The sequence below is a fragment of the Mustela erminea genome, chromosome 17, assembly GCF_009829155.1.
Source record: "Mustela erminea isolate mMusErm1 chromosome 17, mMusErm1.Pri, whole genome shotgun sequence".
NCBI lineage: Eukaryota > Metazoa > Chordata > Mammalia > Carnivora > Mustelidae > Mustela > Mustela erminea.
The window spans coordinates 46,921,152-46,946,969 of NC_045630.1; the positions used below are offsets into that span (position 1 = coordinate 46,921,152).

Genomic DNA, 25,818 nt, shown 5'->3' on the forward strand with positions numbered 1-25,818 from the left:
AAAATGACTAAAATAATTTAAAAAAAAAAAAAACAGGAGAAACAACAGGTGCTGGTAAGTATGTGGAGAGAGGGGAAACCCTCTTGCACCATTGGTGGGAATGCAAACTGGTGCAGCCACTCTGGAGAGCAGTATGGAGACTCCTCAAAATATTAAAAGTGGAGCTACCTTATGAACCAGCAATTGCACCACTAGATATTTACCCAAAACATACAAAAATACTAATTCAAAGGGATACTTGCACCGTGATATTTATAGCAGCATTATTTACAATAGCCAAGATATGGAAGCAGCCCAAATGTCCACTGATAGATGAATGGATAAAGAAATGGCAGTATATAAATTACTCAGCCTTAAAAACAAATGAAAGCTTGTCAGTTGCAATGACATGGTTGGAGCTAGAGACTATAATGCTAAGTAAAATCAATCAGACAAAAGCAAATACCATATGATTTCACTCACATGTGGAATTTTAAAAAATGAGCAAAGGGGAAAAAGGAGAGAGGCAAACGAGAAAACAGACCCTTAATTATAGAGAACAAACTGATAGTTACCAGAGGAGAAGTGAGTGAAAGGGTAGGTGAAATAGGTGAAGGGGATTAAGGAGAGCTCTTGAATGAGCACTGGTTGTTGTATGGAATTATTTAAACACTATACTGCATACCTGAAACTAAAATTACATGGTATGTTGACTAACTGGAATTTATATGAAAACTTAAAAAAAAATAAAAAAAAATCATGGAAACAAATGACAAAGAAAAAAACAACTGTTCAAAATCTTTGGGATGCAGCAAAGATGGTCCTAAAAGAAAGCATATAGAAAGCATATAGCAATATAAGCCTTTGTCAAGAAACAAAAAAGGTCTCAAATATACAATTTAACCCTACACCTGAAGGAGCTGGAGAAAGAAAACAAAGAAAGACTAAACCCAGCAGTAGAAGAGAAATAAAGATCAGAGCAGAAATCAATGAAGCAGAAACTAAAAGAACAGTAGAACAGGTCAAGGAAATTAGTAGCTGGTTTTTTGAAGGAATTAAGAAGATTGACAAACCCTTGACAGATTATCAAACAGAAAAGAAAGGATCAAAAATAAATAAAATCATGAATGAAAGAGGATCGCACCCAACACCAAAAAAATACAAGCAATTATAAGAACATATTATGAGCAACTATATGCCAACAAATTAGACAATTTGGAAGAAATGGATATATTCCTAGAGACGTATGAACTACCAAAACTGAACCAGGAAGAAATAGAAAACATTGAACAGACCCATAACCAGCAAGGAAATGGAAACAGTAATCAAAAATCTCTCAACAAAGAAGGATCCAGGGCCAGATAGCTTCCCAGGGGAATTCTACCAAACAGCTTCAATTTATAAAACTCTCTCACAGCTTGAGTAGAATTTGCTCACCCTGATATTTCCCAAACTGTTTTGTTGTCAGAGTTTTGCACATACTGTTCCCTTGGCATGGAGCAATCTAAATCTACTCAAATTTCCACAGATTCAAATTCTACTCTTAGTCCTAGAAAATAGTGATTTGTAAACATGAAAGAGATTCATATAATAGTACACAGAGCTTGTCAAAGTCAGAAAATAAAGAGCTTTTCCAACCTGAAGAAATTAAAACTCAAGGGGCACCTGGGTAGCTCAGTGGGTTAAGCCTCTGCCTTCAGCTCAGGCCATGATCTCAGGGTCCTAGTATTGAGTCCCTATTGGCTTCTCTGCTCAGCAGGGAGCATGCTCCACTCCCCCACCTGCCTCTATACCTACTTGTGATCTCTCTCTGTCAAATAAATAAACAAAGTCTTTAAAAAAAAGAAGGAAATTAACACTCAAGGTAGAAGGTGTAAAAGCAGAAACTCAGGAGCAAAATAACTGAGGAAATTGTTAAAAACTATAATTTTGGTCTTCTTACACTATACACTAAAAGAACTCCATTTAAAATAATATGAAAGACTGCATTTGGATTAAGAAACACAATTAAAATTTATTTACAAATCTATCATGTATATGGCCCATAGGAAATATTAATATACTGTCTTAAAGATAAATTATTTTCTTTGGGCTGTAAAAATCTTAAAAATGACTTTAATGCAAATTTGTTTAAAATGGAACATTTGAAATACATTTTGTTAATTTTGTTAATCCTGAAAAAAAGAATACCTGGGAAAAAAGCACTTACCATAACATTCTGGTTTATAAGACCAACCATCATTACCACACACTACAGAACCTGTGTGCCCATCTCTGCTTTCAAATCCATCATGGCATTCATAGTCCAACGTGTCATTGACTTTAAACCATGTGCTATTACTTTTGATTGTGGCGTTCTCCAATACTGGCATGTCACAAGATTCTAAAGCATAATAGAATCGAAGATTTCATTTCATTTTTTTTTAAATTTTTTATTTTTTATAAACATATATTTTTATCCCCAGGGGTACAGGTCTGTGAATCATCAGGTTTACACACTTCACAGCACTCACCAAAGCACATACCCTCCCCAATGTCCATAATCCCACCCCCTTCTCCCAAACCCCCTCCCCCCAGCAACCCTCAGTTTGTAATATTACTTAGTGGACAATGTAACTAAGTCTTATCCCAAGATGGTAAAAAAAGCTTTCTCAATTAGTATGTGCTAGTGTATTAAGTATCATATTAAAAGAATCTAAGAATAACAGTGATAAATCATTGTCCTGAAAGAAGTTACTCAAAGTGAAAAACTATTTTTCTACACAGCATTTTCCTTAGCACTTAAACACTCTGGAAAACCTATTCCTTTTTTGTGTTTTTAGAGATTTCCAGATTTTTATTTCTGGAACTGTACACCAGGTATTAAAGTACAATACAAAACAATGCTCAAAAAATCAGTTTTTATGTACAAATATTAAGATCAAAGTAACAACAGCAACTTCCTCTGGAACGTCTGATACTAAAACTTGTGATTATCACTAATTAATCTCATACTCAGGTATGTATGTAATCTCATATTAAGGGTACTTATTTCAAACGTGGGCAATTGGAATTACCGGTCACCTAAGAGGAATTTTATTACCTACCATATTTAACACTAGAACTAATAGTTTCCTCCTTTTAGTGAAAAGATTAAGAACTTTTTTAAAAACACGGTAATGTCAATATTTTTATAAATTTTTTTAGTTTCCACTTGTAAACAATGTGCTTTGAAACTCTGGGCAAACAATCTCCTTGGTGATCAGGTTTACTCATTAATTTACACTTAAAGTTGAAAAATTTATTCAACAAAGACTTTGATTGAATTAAATATCACTGTGCTCTATTAGATATCACATTCTCATATATTTGAATGGAGAGATAACTATTGTTTATAATTTGTTAAAAGGAAGGAAAGTATTAAAAGTCTCAATTTTGCCAGCACAATACTAGAATCATGTTAATAAAGGTTTAAGTAATTCACCATGAATGTTGTACTGTAGCTAGGTACTTTAAAACCTTAAAAAAGAAAGCAAAACTATACTAGCAAAAAGAGAGAATGAAAGAGATTTCCTCTTCCATAATTAGAATGTTTAAATGGTTAGCTGCATACAATTTCGTATAAAATGAGTTTGATAAGGGAGAAGTTTTATCATTTTTTTCTATGGCTAGTGCTCATAGTAAGCATGGAAATTAGAAAAAAAATAAGGACGTGAAAGCAGTCGAAATGGATATTTAAATATCCACTTTACTTAAAGTGAATATGCTAAATATCAGTTCAAAGTATCATTGTGGGAAGTTGGAAGGGGAGGTCAACCATGAGAGACTATGGACTCTGAAAAACAATCTGAGGGTTTTGAAGGGGCGGGGGGTGGGAGGTCGGGGTACCAGGTGGTGGGTATTATAGAGGGCACAGATTGCATGGAGCACTGGGTGTGGTGCAAAAATAATGAATACTGTTATGCTGAAAATAAATTAAAAATAAATTTTAAAAATAAAATTTAAAAAAGTATCATTGTGTAGCTTTGAAGTATAAGATAAACTTGAGAAAATTAATCTTAGAAAATATTCAGGGACACCTGGGTGGCTCAGTGTGTTAAGCCTCTGCCTTTGGCTCAGGTCATGATCTCAGGGTCCTGGGATTGGGCCCGAAGTTGGGCTCTCTGCGCAGTAGGGAGCCTGCTTCTCCCCTTTCTCTGCCTGCCTCTCTTCCTACTTGTGATCTTTCTCTGTCAAATAAATAAAATCTTAAAAAAAAAAAAGAAAATTTTCATAAATATCTAGGGAAGTCTTTCAACACAGTTGCATTTGGTACTATATAGAAGCATTTCCATCTCCACTGCATAGATGTTTATGAAGATTTCCTAAAGGAGAGGATATTTTAGAGGTGGACATACCCTGGATTATCAAACATATAAGTTCTGCAGGTCAACTTAAATTATGCACTGTGGACCCAGATCTTCACTTAAAAGCATAACTTTTGTGTCTAGGAACAAAGACTCTGACATAAGAGTTTAATCACCTAAAAACAGGTACAATTGGCACAAAGATGTCAGCCAAAACTAAATGAGTTTGAAGAGAATAGACATAAGTCTCCCTATGTAGTTTCCAAATCACAGGATGTTTTATTTTAATTATTAATCAATTAGTTAATTCACAGGATGTTTTAAAGTGGAAGAAAACTTGAACTGAAACATAGACTGATATTCCACCCTGTAAGTGATTAATCTTAAAAAAAATTAAAAAAAATTTTAAAAATTAAAATTTTTTAATTAAAAAATTAAAAAATCAAAAAAATTTTATAGAGGGCACGGATTGCATGGAGCACGGGGTGTGGTGCAAAAATAATGAATACTGTTATGCTGGAAATTAAAAAATAATAAAATTAAATTAAAAAAAAAATTTTGTAAAAAAATTACATATTTTTTCATTTATCTTTTTAAATGGGAACCATGTCAGCCCTTGCCCACAGAGAAGAATTAAGTTAAAGTAAATTTTTGCATAACAATCATCAGGATAATGAATATGAACATAAAATTACTTACTAATACATGTGGGTTGAGGTGACCATCCACTTTCCAGACATGTAATTGATCCTGAAGTTTTACCATCTGGTGTTACATATCCTGATTTACACTGATATTGTGTTTCATTATTCAAGGGATATGCAAATTTATATTCAGAAAAAAATCCATTTTCAATTGCTATCTCTGATTTTAAACATCTTTCTGAAAGGGGGAAAGTATAAGGAAAAGAAAGCATATAAATAAACATCTCTATGAAGACTTAGGTAATATAACAATATAAAAAATAAGGAGTCATTTATAAATGAAAGCCTAGAAAACCTGAATCACCCAAATTCTTGTGATAGAGAAAATAAGCCATGAGATATTAAATCAGGATAGTTCATTAAAATTTCTTTTGGAATAAAGAAGCAATATTTAAAATATCCAGAATCCCTTCTAGGAAATTATTAGAAATTTGTTTTGTTGATCTGGAATCCTACAGCATGCCAGAATTACACTGGCAACGGATCCCTTCCAGGTACTTGTTTTAAATACTGTGTCCTCAGGATCTCTTTAGCAACCCCAGCATTCAGTTAACTAATTGGGGTATCTCAGATCAGGTGATGATCTCAGAGAATCTGCCACCAAAGCTACTACAACTCTGAGAATTTGAAATGTTTGTCATCATAACCTGGTGCTTAAAACCATACAGATACAAGGAGTTTGATGAATGTGACACAGATTAGCACATTACATTAATTGATTTTCCAAGACTAAAATGATGATTTTATGAATTTTATGATTTTATTTTAACATTTTTATGAATAATCAAATAATATAACAATAAAAAAATAAAAAGTCATTTATAAATGAAAATCCAGAAAATCCGAATCACCAAAATTCTTGTGACAGAGAAAATAAGCTATGAGTTTCCATAGATATTAAATCAGGATTGTTCATTAAAATTTTTTTTTGGAATAAAGAAGCAAAATTTAAAATACTCAGAATCCCTTCTAGGAAATTATTAGAAATTTGTTTGTCTAATGGATCTGGAATCCTACAGCATGCCAGAATTACACTGGCAACAGATCCTTTCCAGACACTTGTTTTAAATATTGTGTACTCAGGATCTCTTTAGCAACCCCAGCATTCGGTTAACTAATTGGAATATTTCAGATCAGGTGATGATCTCAGAGAATCTGCCACCATAACTACTACAACTCTGATAATTTGAAATGCTTTTCACCAAAACTGGGTGCTTAAAACCATACGGATACATGGAGTTTGATGAATATGACACATTCATTTATCTTCTTAGACCAAAACGATGATCCTCAAATTAAATATAACTTCACTTGAAACAATAAAGAAGACTTCTGTCAGTTATCCAGTCTCTTCACAAATTCATCTTTATTTATTGTCTCACCCATGAATAAAGAAGAAATCAAAGGAGAAAACATGAAGTATGTATATTTTCACGGTTTTATTTTATTTCACAATTTTATCTCATAATTTAATTCCTTCACTTGGAGCACCTAGTAGATAGGACATGGGATACATGCAATATTAAACACTATATGGAATTAAAAGTATATAATCTTAAAAAAAAAAGACATTAAAGCAGCACCTGGGTGGCTCTCATGGTCAGATCAGGTCTTGATCTTGGGGCTGTGAGCTCCATGTTGGGCATAGAGCCTACTGAAGGAATGAATGAATTAAAAAATAAATAATAAAATAATAGACATTAAGCCCTTTGCATGGAATGACTGGGTGTGGTGAAAAAATAATGAATACTGTTTTTCTGAAAATAAATAAATTGAAAAAATAAAACAATTTATTTAAAAAAATTAAATAAAATTTTGTGAGATGATACTAAAGTAGTGCTGAGAGGGAAATTTTTACCACTATACAGCTATGGTAGAAAAGAGTAGACTGCATATTGACTCATTGTTTCTGCTTTAAGAAATTAGAAAAAAAAAAGCCAAGAGAACCCAACATGCATATAAATTTGAAAATACAGCCTGTTATTAGGGAGATGGTGGAATAGAGTGTTTTTTTTTTTTTTTATTCTCCATTTGATTCATTTCTGCTCTAATCTTTATTATTGCTTCCCTTCTAACTTTGGGCTTGGTTTGTTTTTATACTTCTTGAGGCATAAAGTTGGGTTGTTTATATATGAACTTCTATTTTAATGGAGGCATTTGTCACTAAAAATTGCCCTCTTCCCACTGCTTTTGCAGCATCTCTGAATTTTGTTACATTGTGTTTTTGTTTTCATTTGTCTCAAGAGATTTAAAAAAAATTCTCTTGCACTTTCTCCTATGATCACATTGTTTGAGAGTGTGCTGTTTTCTTTCCATGTATTTGTGAGTTTTCCCCTTCTGTTACTGATTTCTAGTTTTACTCTTCTGTGGTTGGAAAAGATACTGTATAGAATCTTTCACGTGCAGTTGAGGAGAATGGACCCTTCCACTGTTGGGTGGCAAATTCCATATATATCTATTAGGTCCATTTTGTTTGTATTGTTATTCAAATCTAGGGCTTCTTTCTTGAATTTCTGTCTGGGTGTGCTATCCATTATTCAAATTGGGGTATTGAAGTCTCCTATTTTTATTGTGTTGCTATCAACTTCTTCTCTTTAGATCTGTCAATATTTGCTTTATATATAGGAGTTCCAATGTTGGATCCACATATGTTGAGGATTGCTACATCTTCCTCTTGAATTGACTCCTTTATTATTATATAATGACCTTCTGTCTCTTAAGAGACAGTTTGAGACATAAAGTTAATTTTTAATTTTACTGATAAAAGTATAGACACTCCAATATTCTTTGGTTGCCATTCACATGAAATATCTGTTTACATTTCTTCACTTTTAGCCTATTGTGTCTTTAAATCTAAAGTGAGTTCTTGTTTTTTACCTGTTCAGGTACTGTATGCTTTTTAATAGGTAAGTTTAATCCATTTACATTAAAGGAATTATTGACAGGTGAACACTCACTATTCAAATTTGGCTAATTATCTTCTGTTTTCTGATTTTTTTTCAATCTTTTCCACTTTTGATGACTTCCTTTGTTATTTGAGTATGTTTTATAGTTATACTTTCATTCTTATTTCCTCATCTTTTGTACTGTATTAATGGTTTTCTTTACTACTTCATTGATGTATAATTGACAAAATTCTATATATTAAGTATACAATGAGATGACTTGGTACACATATACACTTGGAAAAAAATTAAAATTGCATTAGTCACCTCACATAATTACTTATTTTTGTGGGTGGAATGGTTAATATCTACTCTCTAAGCAAATTTCAGCTATACAACACATTATTACTAACCATAGTCATCAGACTGTATGTTAGATCTTCTCCATCTTATAACTGAAGGCTTACACCTTGGACCACTGTCTCCTCATTTCCCCCATCTGCAAGCCACTGGTATTTACTATTTTACTCTCTGCTTTATGAATTTGACTTTTTCTTTTTTTCTTTTGATTTTATATATAAGTTAGACTTGAAGTTTAATCATTATTTGTCTACATGTTGTAAATAGCAAAATTTTACTTTCTCTCATGGTATTCCATTGAAAAAAATGTATATATTTATCACATCTTCCTTATCCTTTCATCCATAAATATTTAGTTTTTTTCTGTATGTTGGTTATTGTGAATGAAGCTGTAATGAACACGAAGGAGCAGATATTTCTTCAAGATACTAATTTCATTTTCTTCAGATATATACCCAGCGATGAGATTACTGTATCATACTGTAGTTCAATTAACTTTCTGAGGAATTTCCACACTGTTTTCCATATGCCTATAACAAATTACATTCCCACTGAAAGTATACAAGTGTTCCCTTTACTTCACATTCTCAACATTTGTTATCTCTTGTCTTTTTGATAAAAGCCATTTTAACAGGTATGAGATAAATAGTTCATGGTGGTTCTGATCTCATATGCCTGACGATTAGTGATTTTGAGTACCAATTGGCCATTTGCATGTATTCTTCAGAAAAATGTTTACTTAAATGTTTGCTCATTTTTATTTGGCTTGGGTTTTTTTTTTTGCTCTAGAGTTGTATATATATAATACAACTTATACACACATATATATGTAATACATATATATATAATATGTATGTGTATGTGTGTATGTATATATAGGCATATATATGTATATGTATATAATGTATATATATATTTCCCTCATCAGGTTTATGGCTTACAAATATTTTTTCCCATTCCATAGGTTACCTTTTTATTCTGTTGTTTTGCTAAGTAGAAGTTTTTCATTTGATACATTTACTTATTTCAGCTTTTGCTGTCATATCCAACAAATATCTTTGCCTGGACCAGTGCCAAGAAGATATTTCCCTGTGTATCTTCTAGGACTTCCATGGTTTCAAGTCAAATTTGAGTCTTTAATTCATCTAGAGCTAATTTTTGTCAGTGGTTTATTATAGTGTTTCTTTTTCTTTTTCTTTTTCTTTATTTTGCTTGTGGATATCCAACTTTTCTCTTTCCTGAAGACACTAATTTCTTCATGTGTATTTTGGCTACCTTATCAAATTTTAATTAAGGATATGCATGTGAGCTTAATTATGGCTCCTAATTTTGTTCCTGCCAGTTGATCTGCCAATATGATATTGTTTTCATTTTAATCACTCTATATTAGTTTGGAACCAAGAAGCACGATGGCACCAGCTTTGCTCTTCTTTCTCAAGATTGATTTGGCTACTTGGGAGTCTTTGGTTCCATAATTTTAGGATTGTTTATTCTATTTCTGCAAAAAGTGCTAGCAGGATCCTGACAGGAATTGTATCTGTTGGGCAGTATGCACACTTTAATGATATTAATTCTTCCAATCCATGAACATGGACTATCTTTCCATTTATTTATATCTTCTTCAATTTATTTTATTCTTTTATTATTGTTTTCAGGATACAAGTCTTTCATCTCTTTGGATAGATTTATTCTGCATCTATCTTATTACTTTTGATGCTATTGTAAATGGTACTGTTTTTTAAATTTCTCTTTTTATAGTTCATTATTCATTACACAACAGATTTTTGTGTATTGATTTTGTACCCTGCAACTTTGCTAAATTCATTTATGAATTATAACAGGGTTTTGCTTTGTTTTCTTTTCTTTTTTTTTCACACAGAGATAATTTTACTTATTTTTTTTATTTGGGTACCTATAATTTCCCTTTGTTCGACAGTGGTGAAAGTGAGTATCCTTGTCTTTTTCCTGATCCTTGAGGAAAAGCTTCCAGCTTTTCACAATTAAATATAATCTTAGTTATAGGCTTCTTATTTATGGCCTTTATTATGTTAAGGTACATTTCTTCAATACCAAATTGCTGAGATATCATAAATGGATTGTGATCTGTGTCAAATGTTTTTCCTCTATCTATTGGGATGATTATATGATTTTTACATTTTGTATTGTTAATTGGGTTTATCATATTATTGATTTGCTTATGTTGAACCAATCTTGAGGCCCATGGATAAACCCAACTCATTATGATGTATGAATCTTTTAATAAGCTGTTGAATCACTTTGCAAATACTTTTTGAGCATTTCTGCTATGTTTATCAGCAATACTGGCTTATAATTTCTTTTTCTTGTAGTGTCCTTGTCTAGTTTTGAAACTAACATTCATGCTAATCTTGTAAAGTGGTATTAGAAGCCCCCGCCCTCAAATTCTTGGAATGGTTTGAGTAGAATTGGTATTAATTATTCTTTAAATGAAAATGAAAGTTTCTGGTCCCAGACTTTTCTTTGCAGAGTTTTTTTTTTAAAGATTTTATTTATTTATTTGGGAGAAAGAAAGGGAGCATCAGTGGAAGGGGAGGAGAGGCAGAAGGAGAGGGAAAAGCAGACTCCCTGCTAAGCAGGGAGCCCCGCATTGGGATCAATCCCAAAATCCTGAGATTGTAACCTGAGCTGAAGGCACCACTTAACTCACTGAGCCATCCAGGCGCCCCTCTTTGCAGACATATTTTAAAGATTTTGTTTATTTATTTATTAGAGAGAGAGAGAGAGAGCATAAGCAGGCAGAATGGCAGGCAGATAGATGCAGAGAGAGAGAAGCAGGCTCCCTACTAAGCAAGGAGCCCAATGTGGGTCTTGATCCCAGAACCCTGGGATCACGACATGAGCTGAATACTTGCAGCTTAACCGACTGAGCCACCCAGACATCCCTGCAGAGATATTTTAAATTAATGATTCAGTCTTGTTCCTTGTTATTAGTTTGTTCAGATTTCTTAATTTCTTAATGATTTTGTTTTGGCAAGTTTTGAATTTCTAGGAATTTATTCATTTCTTTATTCATTTATTGGTGTGTAATTGGTTATGATTTTCTCTTATGAACGTTTGTATTTTTGTGGCATCAATTGAATGTTTCCACTTTCTTTCCTCATTTTGTTTCTTTTATGTTCTTTTTTCTTAGGTTAGCAGCTTTAGGTTTGTCAATTTTGTTTATCTTTTCAAAAAAGGTAGGTATTAACTTTGTTGATTTTTTGGGTCTTTCTTTCACATATTTCTTCTCTGATTTCTGTTTTTTCCTTGCTTCTTCTAATTTTAAACTTTATTCCTTTTCTAGTTTTTTTGATATATAAATTTGGTTGTATATTTGAAATCATTTCTTTCTCTAAGTGTAGGCATTTATCACTATAAAATCTCTCATAAAACTGCCTTCGTACGTGAGGTATTTTTTTCTCTCTTGCTGCTTTCAAAATTCTCTGTCTTGGTTTATGCAGTTTTATTGTAAGGTGTCTTAGAGATGATTTCTTTGGGTTAAATCTGCTTGGGAACTTATGAGCTTCTTGATATGATAGTCCATATCTATTCCTGGATTGATAAATTCTCAGCCATTATTTCTTTAAGTAAACTTTCTGCCCCATTCTCCACCTCTTCTCCTTTTGGGACTTCCACAATGCCTAAAATGTTTCCTCTCATAGCCTCCTAAATTCATATGGGCTCTCTCTACTCTTTAATTCTTCTTTCTTTGTTCTCCTCTGACTAGGAAATTTCACATGACCTCTCTTCTACTTCACAGATTCTTTCTTCTACTTTATAAAGTCTGCTGTTGATGCTCTCTGTTGTATTTTTCTTTTCATTTATTGTATTCATCAGTTCCAGAATTTCTGTTTGGTTCCTTTTATGATTCTACCTCATTGTTTTCCTGACTCCTTTGAATTCTCTTTTTTATGTTTTCTTATAGCCCACTGAGCTTCCATAAAACTACTGTTTTGAATTCTTTATCAGGAAAAAATCATAGACCTTCATTATTTGAGGGTACATTTTTGGAATATTATTGTGTTCTTCGTTAGTGTCATGTTTCTTTGATTTCTCATGTTCCTTAAAGTCTTGCATTGCTGCCTTCATCTTTGAAGAAGCTCGCATGTTCTCTAGTCTTTCCTGACTGACCTTGGGAGAGAAATACATTCTATCACACCTGTAAGGGATTCTGAGGCATTTTAAAGAACTTTTATATGGATATATCTGCTCCCTATGTTTTACTACAACTTGGGAGGGAAATCTTAGATTGTATGCCTTCTTTTAAACCTGCATAGCCAGCTTCCAGTTTTCTGGCTCTAATGCTGAATGCTCAAGTATGTGCTTTCTAGCACTCCTGTGGGTCAGTTAGGCTTTCTAGGTATGCTCACTAGCCATCTAAAAACTGCTGCATTCCCTACCTTTGGGGTGTACACAAGGTACTGACCAATGGATAGCAGTGTGTGGAATGTTGTGGGTACCATTAGTTGAGCAGGATCGGTAGGCCAGTCATCTCCAGTGGTTAGTGCCAAGTAGTTAGTAGGATCTTTGTCCCTTGATGACCTCTGAGGCTTGATTGTTGTGCTCCAAGCTTTCCCCAATTCCTTAAGTCATGAAGATCACCTGAGTATTCTGGATGTGGTGAGAAAGAAATGGGCCTTTTGGTCAGAGACCCACACAGGTGAGGAAGCAGACTCTAACTCACACACTCTTCCCTCCAGTGGAGAAGTTGCAGGCTGAGTGGGTCTCTCCTGGCACTGAACCATGCCACTTTGGGGGAGGAGTGACTCAGATCATTAAAACTGTTCCTCTCATCCCCTTCAAAGCACCCACTGTTGGATCTTCTTGCTCTAACAGTGTGCTGAATCTTCTGTTAGATTCCCAGATTCCCAGAAAGAAGCTCTTGTCTGTGGGTTATTGTTAAAATTGGTGTTCTTTGCCAGGAAGAATAGAAACTTGTATTCTCCCATGTTGCTGATGTCACTCTATTTTTTCTAGATTAAATATGTGTATGTGTGTGTTCAAGTTCTTATTTTTTATTTTATTATTTTACTTTTTTAAGATTTTATTTTATTTTTTTAATTTTTAAGTTTTTATTTTAATACCACTTGGTTAACATACAGTGTTATATTAGTTTCAGGAGTATGATATAGTGATTCCACAATTCCATACAACACCCAGTGCTCATCATGACAAGTGCAATTCTTAATCCCATCCACTATTTCAGCCATCCCCCTGGCCCTGCCACCTCTCTCCCCTCTAGTAACTATCACATTGTTGTTTAGAGTCATTTTTTTCTTTTTTTTGTTTTGTTTTGTTCTGTTTGGGGTTTGTATCTCTCTCTCACTTTCCCCCCTTTGCTCATATGTTTTGTTTCTTAAATTCCACATATGAGTGAGATCATATGGTATTTGTCTTTCTCTGACTTATTTCACTTGGCATTATACTCTTTAGATTCATCCATCTTGTTACAAATGATAAGACGCCATTCTTCTTTTATGGCTGAGTAATATTCTGTTTTATATCATCTCTTCTTTTTCCATTCATCAATCAATAGACACTAGGCTGCTTCCATATCTTGGCTATTCTATATAATGCTTCTATAATGATCCATGCACCCCTATAAATGTAGGGGTGCATGAATCCCTTTGAGTAAGTGTTTTTCTTCTTTGAGTATATACTGGGGAGTGTAATTGCTGGGTCATATGGAAATTCTACTTTTAACTTTTTGAGGACACTCCATACTGTTTTCCAGAGTAGTTGCACCAGTTTGCATTCCCACCAACAGTGCAAGTGGGTTCTCCTTTCTCCACATCCTTGTCAATACCTATTGTTTCCTGTGTTGTTGCTTTTAGTCATTCTGACAGGTGTGAGGTGATATAGCATTGTAGTTTTGATTTGTATTTCCGTGATGATAAGTGATGATGAGTATTTTTTCATAGGTCTGTTGGCCATCTGTGTCTCTCTGGAGAAGGTCTTTTCATGTTTTCTGCCCATTTTTAAATTGGATTATTTGATTTTTGATGTTGAGTTTTATAAGTTCTTTCTATATTTTGGATACTAACCCCTTACCAGGCATGTTTTTGCAAATATCTTCTCCCATTCCATAAGTTGCCCTTTAGTATTGTTAGTTGTTTCCTTTGCTGTGCAGAAGCTTTTTATTTTGATGTAGTCCCAATAGGATCTTCCCCCACCCCTCCCTTCTTTTTTTACTTTTGTTTCCTTTGTCTCAGGGATCTGTCTAGAAACTTGCTGTGGCTGATGTCAGAGAAGTTCCTGCTTGTGCTCTCCTCTAGGATTTTTACTATTTCAGGTCTCACAGTTAGGTACTTCATCCATTTTGAATTTATTTTTGAATATGACATAAGAATGTGGTCCAGGGGCACCTGGGTGGCTCAGTGGGTTAAAGAATGTGGTCCAGTTTCATTCTTTTGCATGTTGCTGTCCAGTTTTTGCAACACTTTTGGCTTAAGGGACTTTTTCCTATTGGATTTTGTTTCCATCTTTGTCATAGATTATCTGACCATATAATTGTGGGTTTGTTTCTGGGTTTTCCATTCTGTTCTATTGATCTATGTGTCTATTTTTGTGCCAGTATCATATTGTCTTGATCACTACAGCTTTGTAATATAACTTGAAGTCTGGAATTGTGATGCCTCCTGTTTCTTTTTCAACCTTGCTTTGGCTATTTAGGGTCTTTTGTGGCTCCACAGAAATTTTAGGATTGTTCGTTCTAGTTCTGTGAATAATGCTGTTGGTATTTTGATAGGGATTTTGTTGAATGTGTAGATTAGTTTGAGTGGTGTAGACATTTTAACAATATTTGCTCTCCCAATCCATGAGCAAGGAGTGCCTTTCCATTTCTTTGTGCCATCGTCAATTTCTTTCATCAGTATTTTATAGTTGTCAGAGGGCAAATCCTTTACCTCTGTGTTTAGTCTTACTCTTGGGTATTTTATTATCTTTGGTGCAATTATAAATGGGGCAGTTTTCTTAATTTTTCTTTCTGCTGCTTCATTACTGCTGTATAGAGAGGCAATAGATTTCTGTACTTTGATTTTGTAACTTAAAACTTACTGAACTCATTGATCAGTTCTAGCAGATTTTGATGGAGTCTTTTGGATTTCTATGTAGAATACCATCTCATCGGCAAATAGTGACAATTCTACTTTTTCTTTACTGATTTGGATGTATTTGATTTCTTTTTGTTTTCTGATTGCTGTGGCTGGGACTTCCAGTACTATGTTGAAGAAAAGTGGTGTGACATCCTTGTTTTGTTCCTGACCTTAAGGGGAAAGGACTCAATTTTTCCCCATTATGGGTAACGTTAGATTTTTTCATATGTGGCCCTCATTATGTTGAAGTATGTTCCATCTAACCTTAATTTGTTGAGGGCTTTCATCATGAATCGAAGTTGTACTTTGTCAAATCTTTTTTCAGCATCTGTTGAAGTGATCATATAGTCCTTGCCTTTCTTTTACTGATATGCTGTATCATGTTGGTTGATCTTTGAATATTGATTCACCCTTGAAACCCAGGAATAAATTCCACTTGATTGTGGTGAGTATTTTTTTTAAAAATGTATGTTGGATTCAGTTAGTATCTTGTTATGGATTTTTGTGTCTATGTGTCATTTTTCTGTCTGTTGTGTCATCAGAAATTTTGACCAGCGGTACTCTTTTTTTGTGGAATCTTTACCTGGTTTTGTTACCAGGGTAGTGCTGGCCTCATAAAATGGATTCAGAAACCTTCCTTCCTTTTTCTTTTCTTTTTTTTTTTTGAATAGTTTGAGAAGAATAGGTATTAATTCTCCCTTAAATGATTGGTAGAGGGGTGCCTAGGTGGTTCAGTCAGGTAAGGGTCTGACTATTAATTTCTGCTCAAGTTGTGATCTCAGAGTCATGAGCTGAAGCCCTATGTCAGTCTCTGTACTCAGAAGGGTGTCTGCTTGGATTCTCTCTCTGTCCTTCTTTCTTCTCCTGCTTCCCTCCCACCCCACCCAAAATAAATAAATCTTAAAAAAATATTTGGTAGAGTTCATCTGTGAAGCCATCTGATCTTGGACTTTTATTTATTGGGTTTTTTGATTACTGACTCATTTTTTTTTTCCTGTTAATTGGTCAGTTCAATTTTTATGTTTCTTCCTGTTTCTGTTTTGGTAGGTTTATGTGTAAGAATTTATCCATTTCTTCTAGATTGTCCAATTTGTTGGCATGCAGTTTTCAGAATATTCTCTTATAATTCTTTGTGTTTTTGTGGTGTTGGCTGTTATTTCTCCTCTCTTATTTGTGATTTTACTTTTTTGGATCCTTTTCCTTTTTGATAAAACTGACTAGGGGTTTATCAAATCTATTAATTTTTTCCAAGGAAGACTTCCTGGTTTCATTTATCTGTTCTATAGTTTTCTAGTTTCTGTATCTTTATTTCTGCTCTAATCTTTATTATTTCCTTCCTTCTCCTGGTTTTAGGTTTTGTTTCTTGTTGTTTTTCCAACTCCTTTAGGTATAAGCTTAGGTTGTTTAGTTGGCACTTTTCTTGCTTTTTGAGCTAGGCTCTATGGCTATAAACTTCCCCCTTGGGACTGATTTTGCTGAATCACATAGTTTTTGAACTGTGTTTTTATTTTCATTTATTTCCATGAATGTTCACATTTCTTCTTTTATTTCCTCTTGACCCATTCATTGTTTAGCAGCCGGTTACTTTACCTTCATGTATTTGTGGTCTTTTGGATTTTTTTCTTGGTGTTAATTTCTAGTTTTATTGTATTGTGTTCTGAAAAGATGCATGGTATGGCTTTGATATTTTTTAATCTGTTGAAGCTTGTTTTGTGGCTTAATATGTGCTTTATTCTATGTGCACTTTAAAAGAGTGTGTATTCTGATGTTTTATGATAGAATATTCTGACTGTATAAACAGTGTGTCATTCAAAGCCATTCTTTCCTTGTTGATTTTCTATTTATATGATCTGTCCAGTGATGTAAGTGCGATGTTAAAGTTCCTATTATTATTGTATTATTATTCGTTAGTTCTTTTATGTTTGTTATTAAAAACTTTTTGTTGTTGTTGTTGTTGTTTTGTTTTGTTTTTGTTTTTAAATTTGGGAGCTCCCATGGTGCTTCCATAAATATTTACCATTGTTACATCTTCTTGTTGGACCATAACCTTTATTATTATATGTTGCCCTTCCTTGTGTTTTGTTACAGTCTTTGTTTCAACATATATTTGTCCAAAATAAGCATTTATAACCCCGGTCTCCTTTGACACTCATTTGCATGATAAATATTCTCCATCTCCTCACATTCAGTCTTCAGGTGACTTTTGTTCCAAAATGAATTTTGTAGGCAGCATACAGATGGGTCTTGTTTTATATATTCTGACAACTTATTTCTTTTGATTAGAACATTTAGTACATTTTCATTCAAGTCATTATTGATAGATATGTATTTATTAGCACTTTATTACCTGTTTTGTGATTGTTTTTGAAGATTTTCTCTGATCCTTTTTTGTCTTTCTCTCCTTTATGGTTTGCTGGTTTTCTTTAGTGACATATTGGGTTTCTTTCCCTTTATTATTTGTATATTTATTAGTGGTTTATGATTTGCAGTTACCATTGGGTTTGTATATAACATCTTCTGCATGTAGCAATTCATATTAAGTTGATGGTCATTTAAGTTTGAACCCATTCTTACTCTTCTTTTTCCCAGGTATATGGAGTCATATTTTATACCCTTTTATTCTGTGAATCCCTTGACTGCTTTTTTTTACATAAATATACGTTTTTAGTGCTTTATGTTTGGTGCATTTGTACTGTCACTTTTGGTCTCTTCTCACTCAGTGTCCCCTTTAATATCTCTTGCAGGGCTGGTTTAGTGGTCATGAAATCCATTAATTTTTGATTGTCTGGGAAACTCTTTGTTTTTCCTTCTATTCTCATTAATAGACCTTCTGGATAGAATATTCTTGGCTGCAGATTTTTCCCATTCAGCACTTTGAATTTATCATGCCACTCTCTTCTGATTTAGAAAATTGTGCTGAAATTCCCCTGGTAGCCTTATGGCTTTTTCCTTATATGTTACTGTCTTTTTGTTTGTTTGTTTCTGTCTTGCTGCTTTAAAAATTGTGTATATATCACTATGTTTTGCCAATGTAATTATGATATCTTGGTATGGTTCTGCTTTTGTTGATTTTGGGGAGTTATCTATGCCTCCTGGGTCTGGATATCTGCTTCTTCCCCTAGATTAGGAACGTTTTCTGCTATTATTTCTTCAAATATATTTTCTGCCCCACTTTCCCTTTCTGTTTCTTCTGAGCTTCCTATAATGTGTATGTTGTTGTATTTGATGGGGTCATTGAGTTCCCTTTGTCTTTTCTCATTTTGCCTAATTATTTTTTCTCTCTTTTGTTGTGCTTACTTTCTGTTACTCTGTCTTCTAGGTCATTAATTCTTTCCTCTACTTCTACCAGCATACTGTTCATTCCAATTGTGTTTCTCATTTTGTTTATTGAGCCCTTGATCTCTGATATGTTATTCTTTATCTCTGAGTTAAAGGTCTCATTCAGGTCTTCGATTTTTTTCACAAGTCCAGTGAGTGTCGTTATAATCATTACCTTAAATTATCTATCAGGCATATTGTTAATATATATTTTACTTACATCTCTGGCTGTGGTTTTGTATTGTCCTTTCACTTGGGGCAAATTCTTCTGTTTTCTCATTTTGTCTAAATTTCTGTGCATGCTTCTTTGTTCAGAAAGTCAGCTTCTTCTCCTATTCTTGAGAGTAATGGACTTATGCAGAAGAGGTTCTATAGTGCCTTGCAATGTTGTGGCCCCTGTGTCCCAGGGCCTGGCACATTAGGGAGTTCTCCAGTATGTGCTGTATGCACACCACTGTTGTGTCTTGACTGCTTTATCCTTCAGGTCAGTCAAGTGTAGAGGCCCTCTTTGCCTGTGGTGGTCAGTATTTGGTCTCTGGCCTATGGTGAGTTTTAACTATGTGTCTGTGAACTGAGACCTCTTATGACCATTCCTGGAATCAAGGGTCCCCAAAATTCCAGGTTGGGAGATGTGGTGGGGGAAGCAGTTTGGGTTGGTCTTCTGGGGGAGGAGGCTGGCTGCTCAGGGACTGAGGGAAGTATGACTGGAAGTGTGTTTCCATTGGAACACAGGGAGGTGGGACTTGGTGTGAGCAAGTTAGGTAGTGAACACTGGCCTGGACTGGTACCCACAGGTGGCTCTGTGTTTATGCTGAAGGGTCGGGGGTGTAGAGAAGGCACCTGCCAGTTCCTTTGTTCCCTAAGGGATCTCTGGGGAAACTGCCTTTCCGCAATAAACTCCTCACTGTGTGCCCTGGGTGCTCTTCATATTGCTCTTTCCAGCTATATGTTCTCAGGCTGTTTGGTTGCCTTTTCTCCAAGTCCCAATGCCCTTTGAACTGTCCCAGAGCCACTGACCTTTAAAATCCTAGTCTTTAAACCCCACTGGTTATAGGAATTATGAAATTTGGGCTCTCTCACTTTCTAAGACAATTGCCACAGTGATGCATTTCCCCATGTGCTCCCTTGTGTGTTTATCTGTCCCTTGCCTTCCTGTCTGACCATGGCTTTCTCCCCACCTCAGTGGCCATGCTGAGGCCACACTTTCAAACTGTGTCTCTGTACATCTTACTTCTTCAATGTGATCTCTCCATGACCTTTAGTTGTCAAATTTATTCTGTCAGTCTTCAGGCCAATTTCTGGGGAGTTTAGGATGATCTGATGCTTATCCCAGTGTATTCACGACAAGGCAAGCTTAGGTTCCTCCTACTCCGCTGCCATCTTTTTCCCTCCACTTCTGGTGTCACTCTATTATTATAGGTTTCTTCTTTGTCTTTCTTTTACTGTTTTCTTGACTAATACCTATCAGTAAACATTTATTTTGCTATATATGTATCAATAAATGTGTATATCTATTCATACATACTTGGAAAAAATAAGGATGAGTATATGCATTGGCAGAAATCAGAAAGTTGATATAAACATTTTGCTACAGTTAATAAATTGTGGGTTATAAAACCATAAATATACTGGGAGGTTTATGAGAGGAATGCATTTAGGAGGAGGGAACCAGTCATTCTCTGTACATGTCATTATAGTCTGCTCATCTTGAAGACTGTAACCAGAATTGCATTGAACTCTCACAGATTCACCTTGGGAATATTTTTCTGCATACCTTGGATAATCTCCGTTTTTCAAATAATTGAAAATACATTGTCCTAAAAATCATAAAACCCATAAAAACATATAAAATAATAAGTTGAATACTATTTGTACAATATTTAAGCTATAACATCTAAGTATCCAAAAATAACATGCAGCTCAAGAAAAACTAAAGCTACTACCAAATGTGTAAAAAGATAAAATCAATATTTGATATTATTTATCTTCATTTTTTATAATTAAAATGCGTATGAATGATACTGGTGTTTTTGAAAAGCTTCTATCTTTATCTGTAAAGTGATTTTTATGAAGAGCTCCTTATAAAAAGAAAAACGTGTATGAGCCTTTTTGCTCATAAAACTCATCCTTTGGCCTTATTTTGTCATACAAGGCTTAATGGTACTCACTTATTTGAAAGTACTCTACTATTTGAAATATTTACAGATACACAATTGGAAAAAGGTTTACTTACTCTGGCATGGTTCTGCTGGGTCCCATCCTTTCTGTGTGCAAGTAATGTATCCCCGACTATGGTTTGAAGGAGTCACAAAATTGGTGTCACAGGTATAGTAAAAATATGCCCCTAACTCTGCTGGAAAGGGTGATCTATACATATACCTAATATGTAACTGTCCATGTTTTATTTCTGGAACATCACAGCTCTTCGCTGGCAATACAAAGAAAAGAAAAATGAACAGTATAAATAATGTTTTACCTTAATTAAAAAATCAAATTAGAAATTAATTGTTTCATTTCTTAAGGAATCTCCATGCTGTTTTCCAAAGTGGCTGCACCAATTTGCATTCCCATCAACAGTGTAAAATGGTTCCCGTTTCTCTACATTCTAACACTTGTTGTCTACTGGGTACTTACCCCAAAGATAGAGATGTAGTGAAAAGAAGGGTTATCTGTACCCCAATGTTCATAGCAGCAATGGCCACAGTTGCCAAACTGTGGAAAGAGCCAAGATGCCCTTCCACAGATGAATGGATAAAGAAGATATGGTCCATACATGCAATGGAATGTTATGCCTCCATCAGAAAAGATGAATACCCAACTTTTGTATCAAGAAGGCTGGGAATGGAGGAGATCATGCTGATGAAATAAGTCAAGCAGAGAGAGTCAATTATCATATGGTCTCACTTACTTGTGGAGCACAAGGAATAACATGGAGGACATTGGGAGTAGGAGAGGAGAAGGGGGTTGGGAGAAATCGGAGGGGGATATGAACCATGAGAGACTGCGGACTCTGAGAAACAAACTGAGGGTTTTGGAGGGGTGGGGGTTGGGAGGTCGGGTGAACCAGGTGGTGGGTATTATGGAGGGCATGTATTGCATGGAGCACTGGGTGTGGTGCATAAACAATGAATCTTGGAACACTGAAAAAATAAAGTTTAAATTAAAAAAAAATCTCTCGAAACAAACTGAGGGCTGCTGGGAGGTGGGGGGTTGGGATACGGTAGCTGGATTATAGACACTGGGGAGGATTTGTGCTATGGTGAGTGCTGTGAAATGTGTAAGCCTGATAATTCACAGACCTGTACCCCTGGGGCAAATGATACATTATATGTTAATAAAAAAACTTATGATGTACTAAAAAAATATATATGAATTTCATGTAAATATAAAAATAAATAAAAAATTAAAAAAGAATTGTTTCATTGGTGAATTATATCCTCTTATTAGTATAATTTCACTCATGGCCACAGGATTTCTAGGACAAGAAAAGTTGCAAAATTCAGATGACAGGGATATGTGATGAAGTTATTGTTAATGAAGTTAAAATTATATCTTGTGGGTGATACAATATATAATTGTAGAAGGACTCTTTTTTTTAAATATTTTTTTAAGATTTTATTTGTTTGACAGACAGAGATCACAAGCAGGCAGAGAGAGGAGGAAGCAGGCTTCCCACTGAGCCCAGAGTCCAACGTGTGTCTCAATCCCAGGACCCTGGGATCTCGACCTGAGCTGAAGGCAGAAGCTTTAACCCACTGAGCCACCCAGGTGCCCCTGTGGGAAGACTCTTGAGGAATAAGACAGTACAGACCTATTTAATGAATTCTCCTTGAGTATGTATATCCTAGCCCTGATTGATTAAATGAGCATCTTGGCTGAGAGATTTTATTGCTCAGATCATCTGCATCTTCTTTTCCTTTCTTTTCTATTCTCAACAGAAATCAGAGCCCTGCCATTCTTCTCAACCAACTCAATGTAGGGAGATAGTGGGATTTTTTTTTTTTTGTAGATTAACATTCATTAACTTATTTTTCTGTTTATTGTAAATTGTATAAGACCTATAGAGAAAGATAAAGATTTTCCTTTTGCCACATTATACAGAAAAATAATGCCTGAAACTAGTCATTGAGGCAAATTTTTCTCTTTATTTAATCAGAGAAATCAACTAAGAATTGTCCTTTCTTTCTTTTTTTTAGAGATTTTATTTATTTTTTTGACAGAGAAATATCACAAGTAGGCAGAGAGGTAGGTGGAGAGAGGGAGAGAGAGAGAGAGAGAGAGAAGCAGGCTCCCCGCTGAGCAAAGAGCCTGATGCAGAGCTTCATCCCAGGACCCTGAGATCATGACCTGGGCCAAAGGCAGAGGATTAACCCACTGAGCCATCCAGGCACCCCAAGAATATTTCTTAATATCTAAATAGTTAATTAAGATTATGGCAAACATTCGATTATTACTAATCTTAATTGGTGAATGAGATATTTTAAAATATGTCATACATATGTCATAACATATATAACATATATCATACACATGAAGTATTTTAAAATGTCATACAGAACATATCATATTATATGGGGTATATTTGACCTGTATATTACATATATACCATATATGATGTGACATATACGTCATAGAATGTATATATCATGTATGTGAAGTGTTTAAAATGTCCTAATTATGTAATATGTCATATATACCTTATGTAGGAGATACTTTCAAATATGTCATATATCATAATATGTATATTTTAGGATAAAAGTGAATATTTGATGCCACTATAGTTTGATTCTTTTTAAACACTAAAATGTCCTTTATAATTGAGGTATAATATAATTGTATTTTATTGAGTTATTCTTATTTATTGAATATTTCTGATGTATATGTTCAAGTGTTCTGTTGTTTATAAGATTTTATATATAATATTTTATAGAAAAATTTTCCCTTTTTGTTGAATGATTTAGACTTAATCTAGTACTTTTAACACCAGAGTAATATTAGTTTTTTATCCATAAAATGATTTGATTGCAAGGAATCTTGTGCAACACATGAGCAAAATTTCCAACACACACACACACACACACACACGTATTCATTATCATCTCTGTATGTTTAAGTTCACATCCATTTTCTTTTTTGCTTGATTAGAGAAATTTTCCAGTAGATTCTGCAGACTTATTAATTGGATTATATGCTTTGAATCCTTGCATATACTAATGTTTTTCTTTAATAAAGATTTTTTTAAATGATTTTTTTTATTTGGATCTCCCTGATATGAGGAGATGCAGCGTGGGGGGTTAGGGGGATAGGAAAAGAATAAATGAAACAAGATGGGATCAGAAGGGATACAAACCATAAGAAACTCTCAATGTCACAAAACAAACTGAAAGTGGCCCTAGAGAGGGGGTTGGGAGAGGGTGGTGGGGTTATGGACATTGGGGACAGTATGTGATATGGTGAGTGCTGTGAAGTGTGTAAACCTGGCGATTCAGAGACCTTACCCCGGGGCTAATAATATATTATATGTTTATAAAAAATTTAAAAAATTAAAAAAAAAGATTTTATTTATTTGAGAGAGAAAATGTGAGCACAAAGGAGGGTGGATGGACAGAAAGACGAGCAGACTCCCCGCTGAGCAGGAACCAGGGATCATGACCTGAGCCAAAGGCAGAGGGTTAAACAACTGAGCGATCCAGGTGCCCCTTTAATAAAGATTTGTAAGGGATACCTTCTCTAGGTATAGATTTTTGATGTATAGTGCACAGCTCTCATTGATAGATTTCCCTGGCCCTCTTTTTAAGCTTCCAGTGTTGAGATTAATATGCTCATTTACTCTTAGTTCTTTTTAAGCAACCTTCTAAGGTTTATTTTTTTCCTTAGTAATTTTTCTCTATACCCTTGAATGAATTTCATTGTGATACATTAAGATGTGTGTTATTTAACAATAGTTCTTCCCTGGGAAAGCTTCAGTCTTTGGATTTACATTCTTTAATTAGAGAATTCAATTAAATTAGCTGTGAAATTGTAAAGGAGAGATTTGAATCCTGGTGGTCTGATTTCAGAACAACTATGGTTATCTACCGATTATGGTGTTTCAAAGGATATCAGTTAAAGAAAACTCTTGATGAGATTTCTTCTCAAAAGGTATACAAAGGGGATAAAATTATAAGTAAGTATTATTATTATGACAGGCTTGAACCCCTTTACTATCTTCCTCTTTCATCTGGGCACTCTTAAATATGTTTTTATACTCTAACAAGATCATCTCTGAAGCAAATATAATATGTCACATACGGTCTGATCAGCACTGAGACTGGCAAGACTTAGAACAGCCTCATTCTACTTTAGACTTCTATCAGTGCAGGTTGTGGTCTCATAGTACTGGTGGCTCTGTCATAGTTTTGACTCAAACTAATCTCAAAATTGATTAAAACATTCGTTATTTTTTTAAATAGTCTCCACACCCAGCATGGGGCCCAGTGTGGGGTTTGAATTCATGACCCTGAGATCAAGTCCTGAGCTGAAATGATAAGTCAGATTCTTATCATGTCCCCCAGACATGCCAAATATTCACTAATTTTAAAATATTTCTCGTCTGTTTGTACTTGTACAGCTGATTCCTCTAACCTAAGCCCAGGATCTTATAGTTATCACTACTAAATATCATATTATTAGGTTCAACCGAGCACATAGGATTCTTTTTGAAGAATGAATCTGTGCTAAAGCAGATTCACAATCATTATGCCAAGTAGCTCCACTCGTGAATTTGTACTGTTTCTCCTAAACCAATTAAGCTAAATGATAACAGAAATGAGTAACTAAATAGGCCTGGGAACATCTGGAACCCCAGTTTTAAGACTGGCACCTGAACAGACAAATCCCCAAAACATCTATCTTTGGAAACCAATGGGGCTTGTGTCCATAAGACCACAGGCTACAGCCAACTGAGAAATAGCTCTTAAAGGGTCCACATGCATGATATTACCCAGCCCATGGCCCCACATAAGGGAAGCCCTCTAAAAAGGGCCCAGACTTTCTGTCAAAGAGACTTTTTTGACTATTTCAAAGCACTGGACTTAGGGGCAAGCATTTAATTTGATACACATCTGGGGGCTTACTAAAACTCTCTTCAAAGACA

At 34.6% G+C, this 25,818-nt stretch overlaps 1 protein-coding gene across 2 annotated transcripts in view; it reads right to left on the reverse strand.

Moving 5' to 3' along the window:
• Nucleotides 1–25,818, reverse strand: part of LOC116576095 (complement factor H-related protein 4-like) — a 54,488-nt gene that overhangs the window by 4,189 nt on the left and 24,481 nt on the right. Inside the window, exons 2-4 of one of the 2 annotated variants that reach the window (XM_032317908.1) lie at nucleotides 20,917–21,111; nucleotides 5,004–5,186; nucleotides 2,189–2,362 (exon numbers count right to left, since the gene is read on the reverse strand). In XM_032317908.1, coding sequence (XP_032173799.1) covers nucleotides 2,189–2,362; nucleotides 5,004–5,186; nucleotides 20,917–21,111 — 552 coding nt within the window. The remainder of the gene's footprint in view (nucleotides 1–2,188; nucleotides 2,363–5,003; nucleotides 5,187–20,916; nucleotides 21,112–25,818) is intronic. The other variant, XM_032317909.1, reaches the window with a different exon arrangement.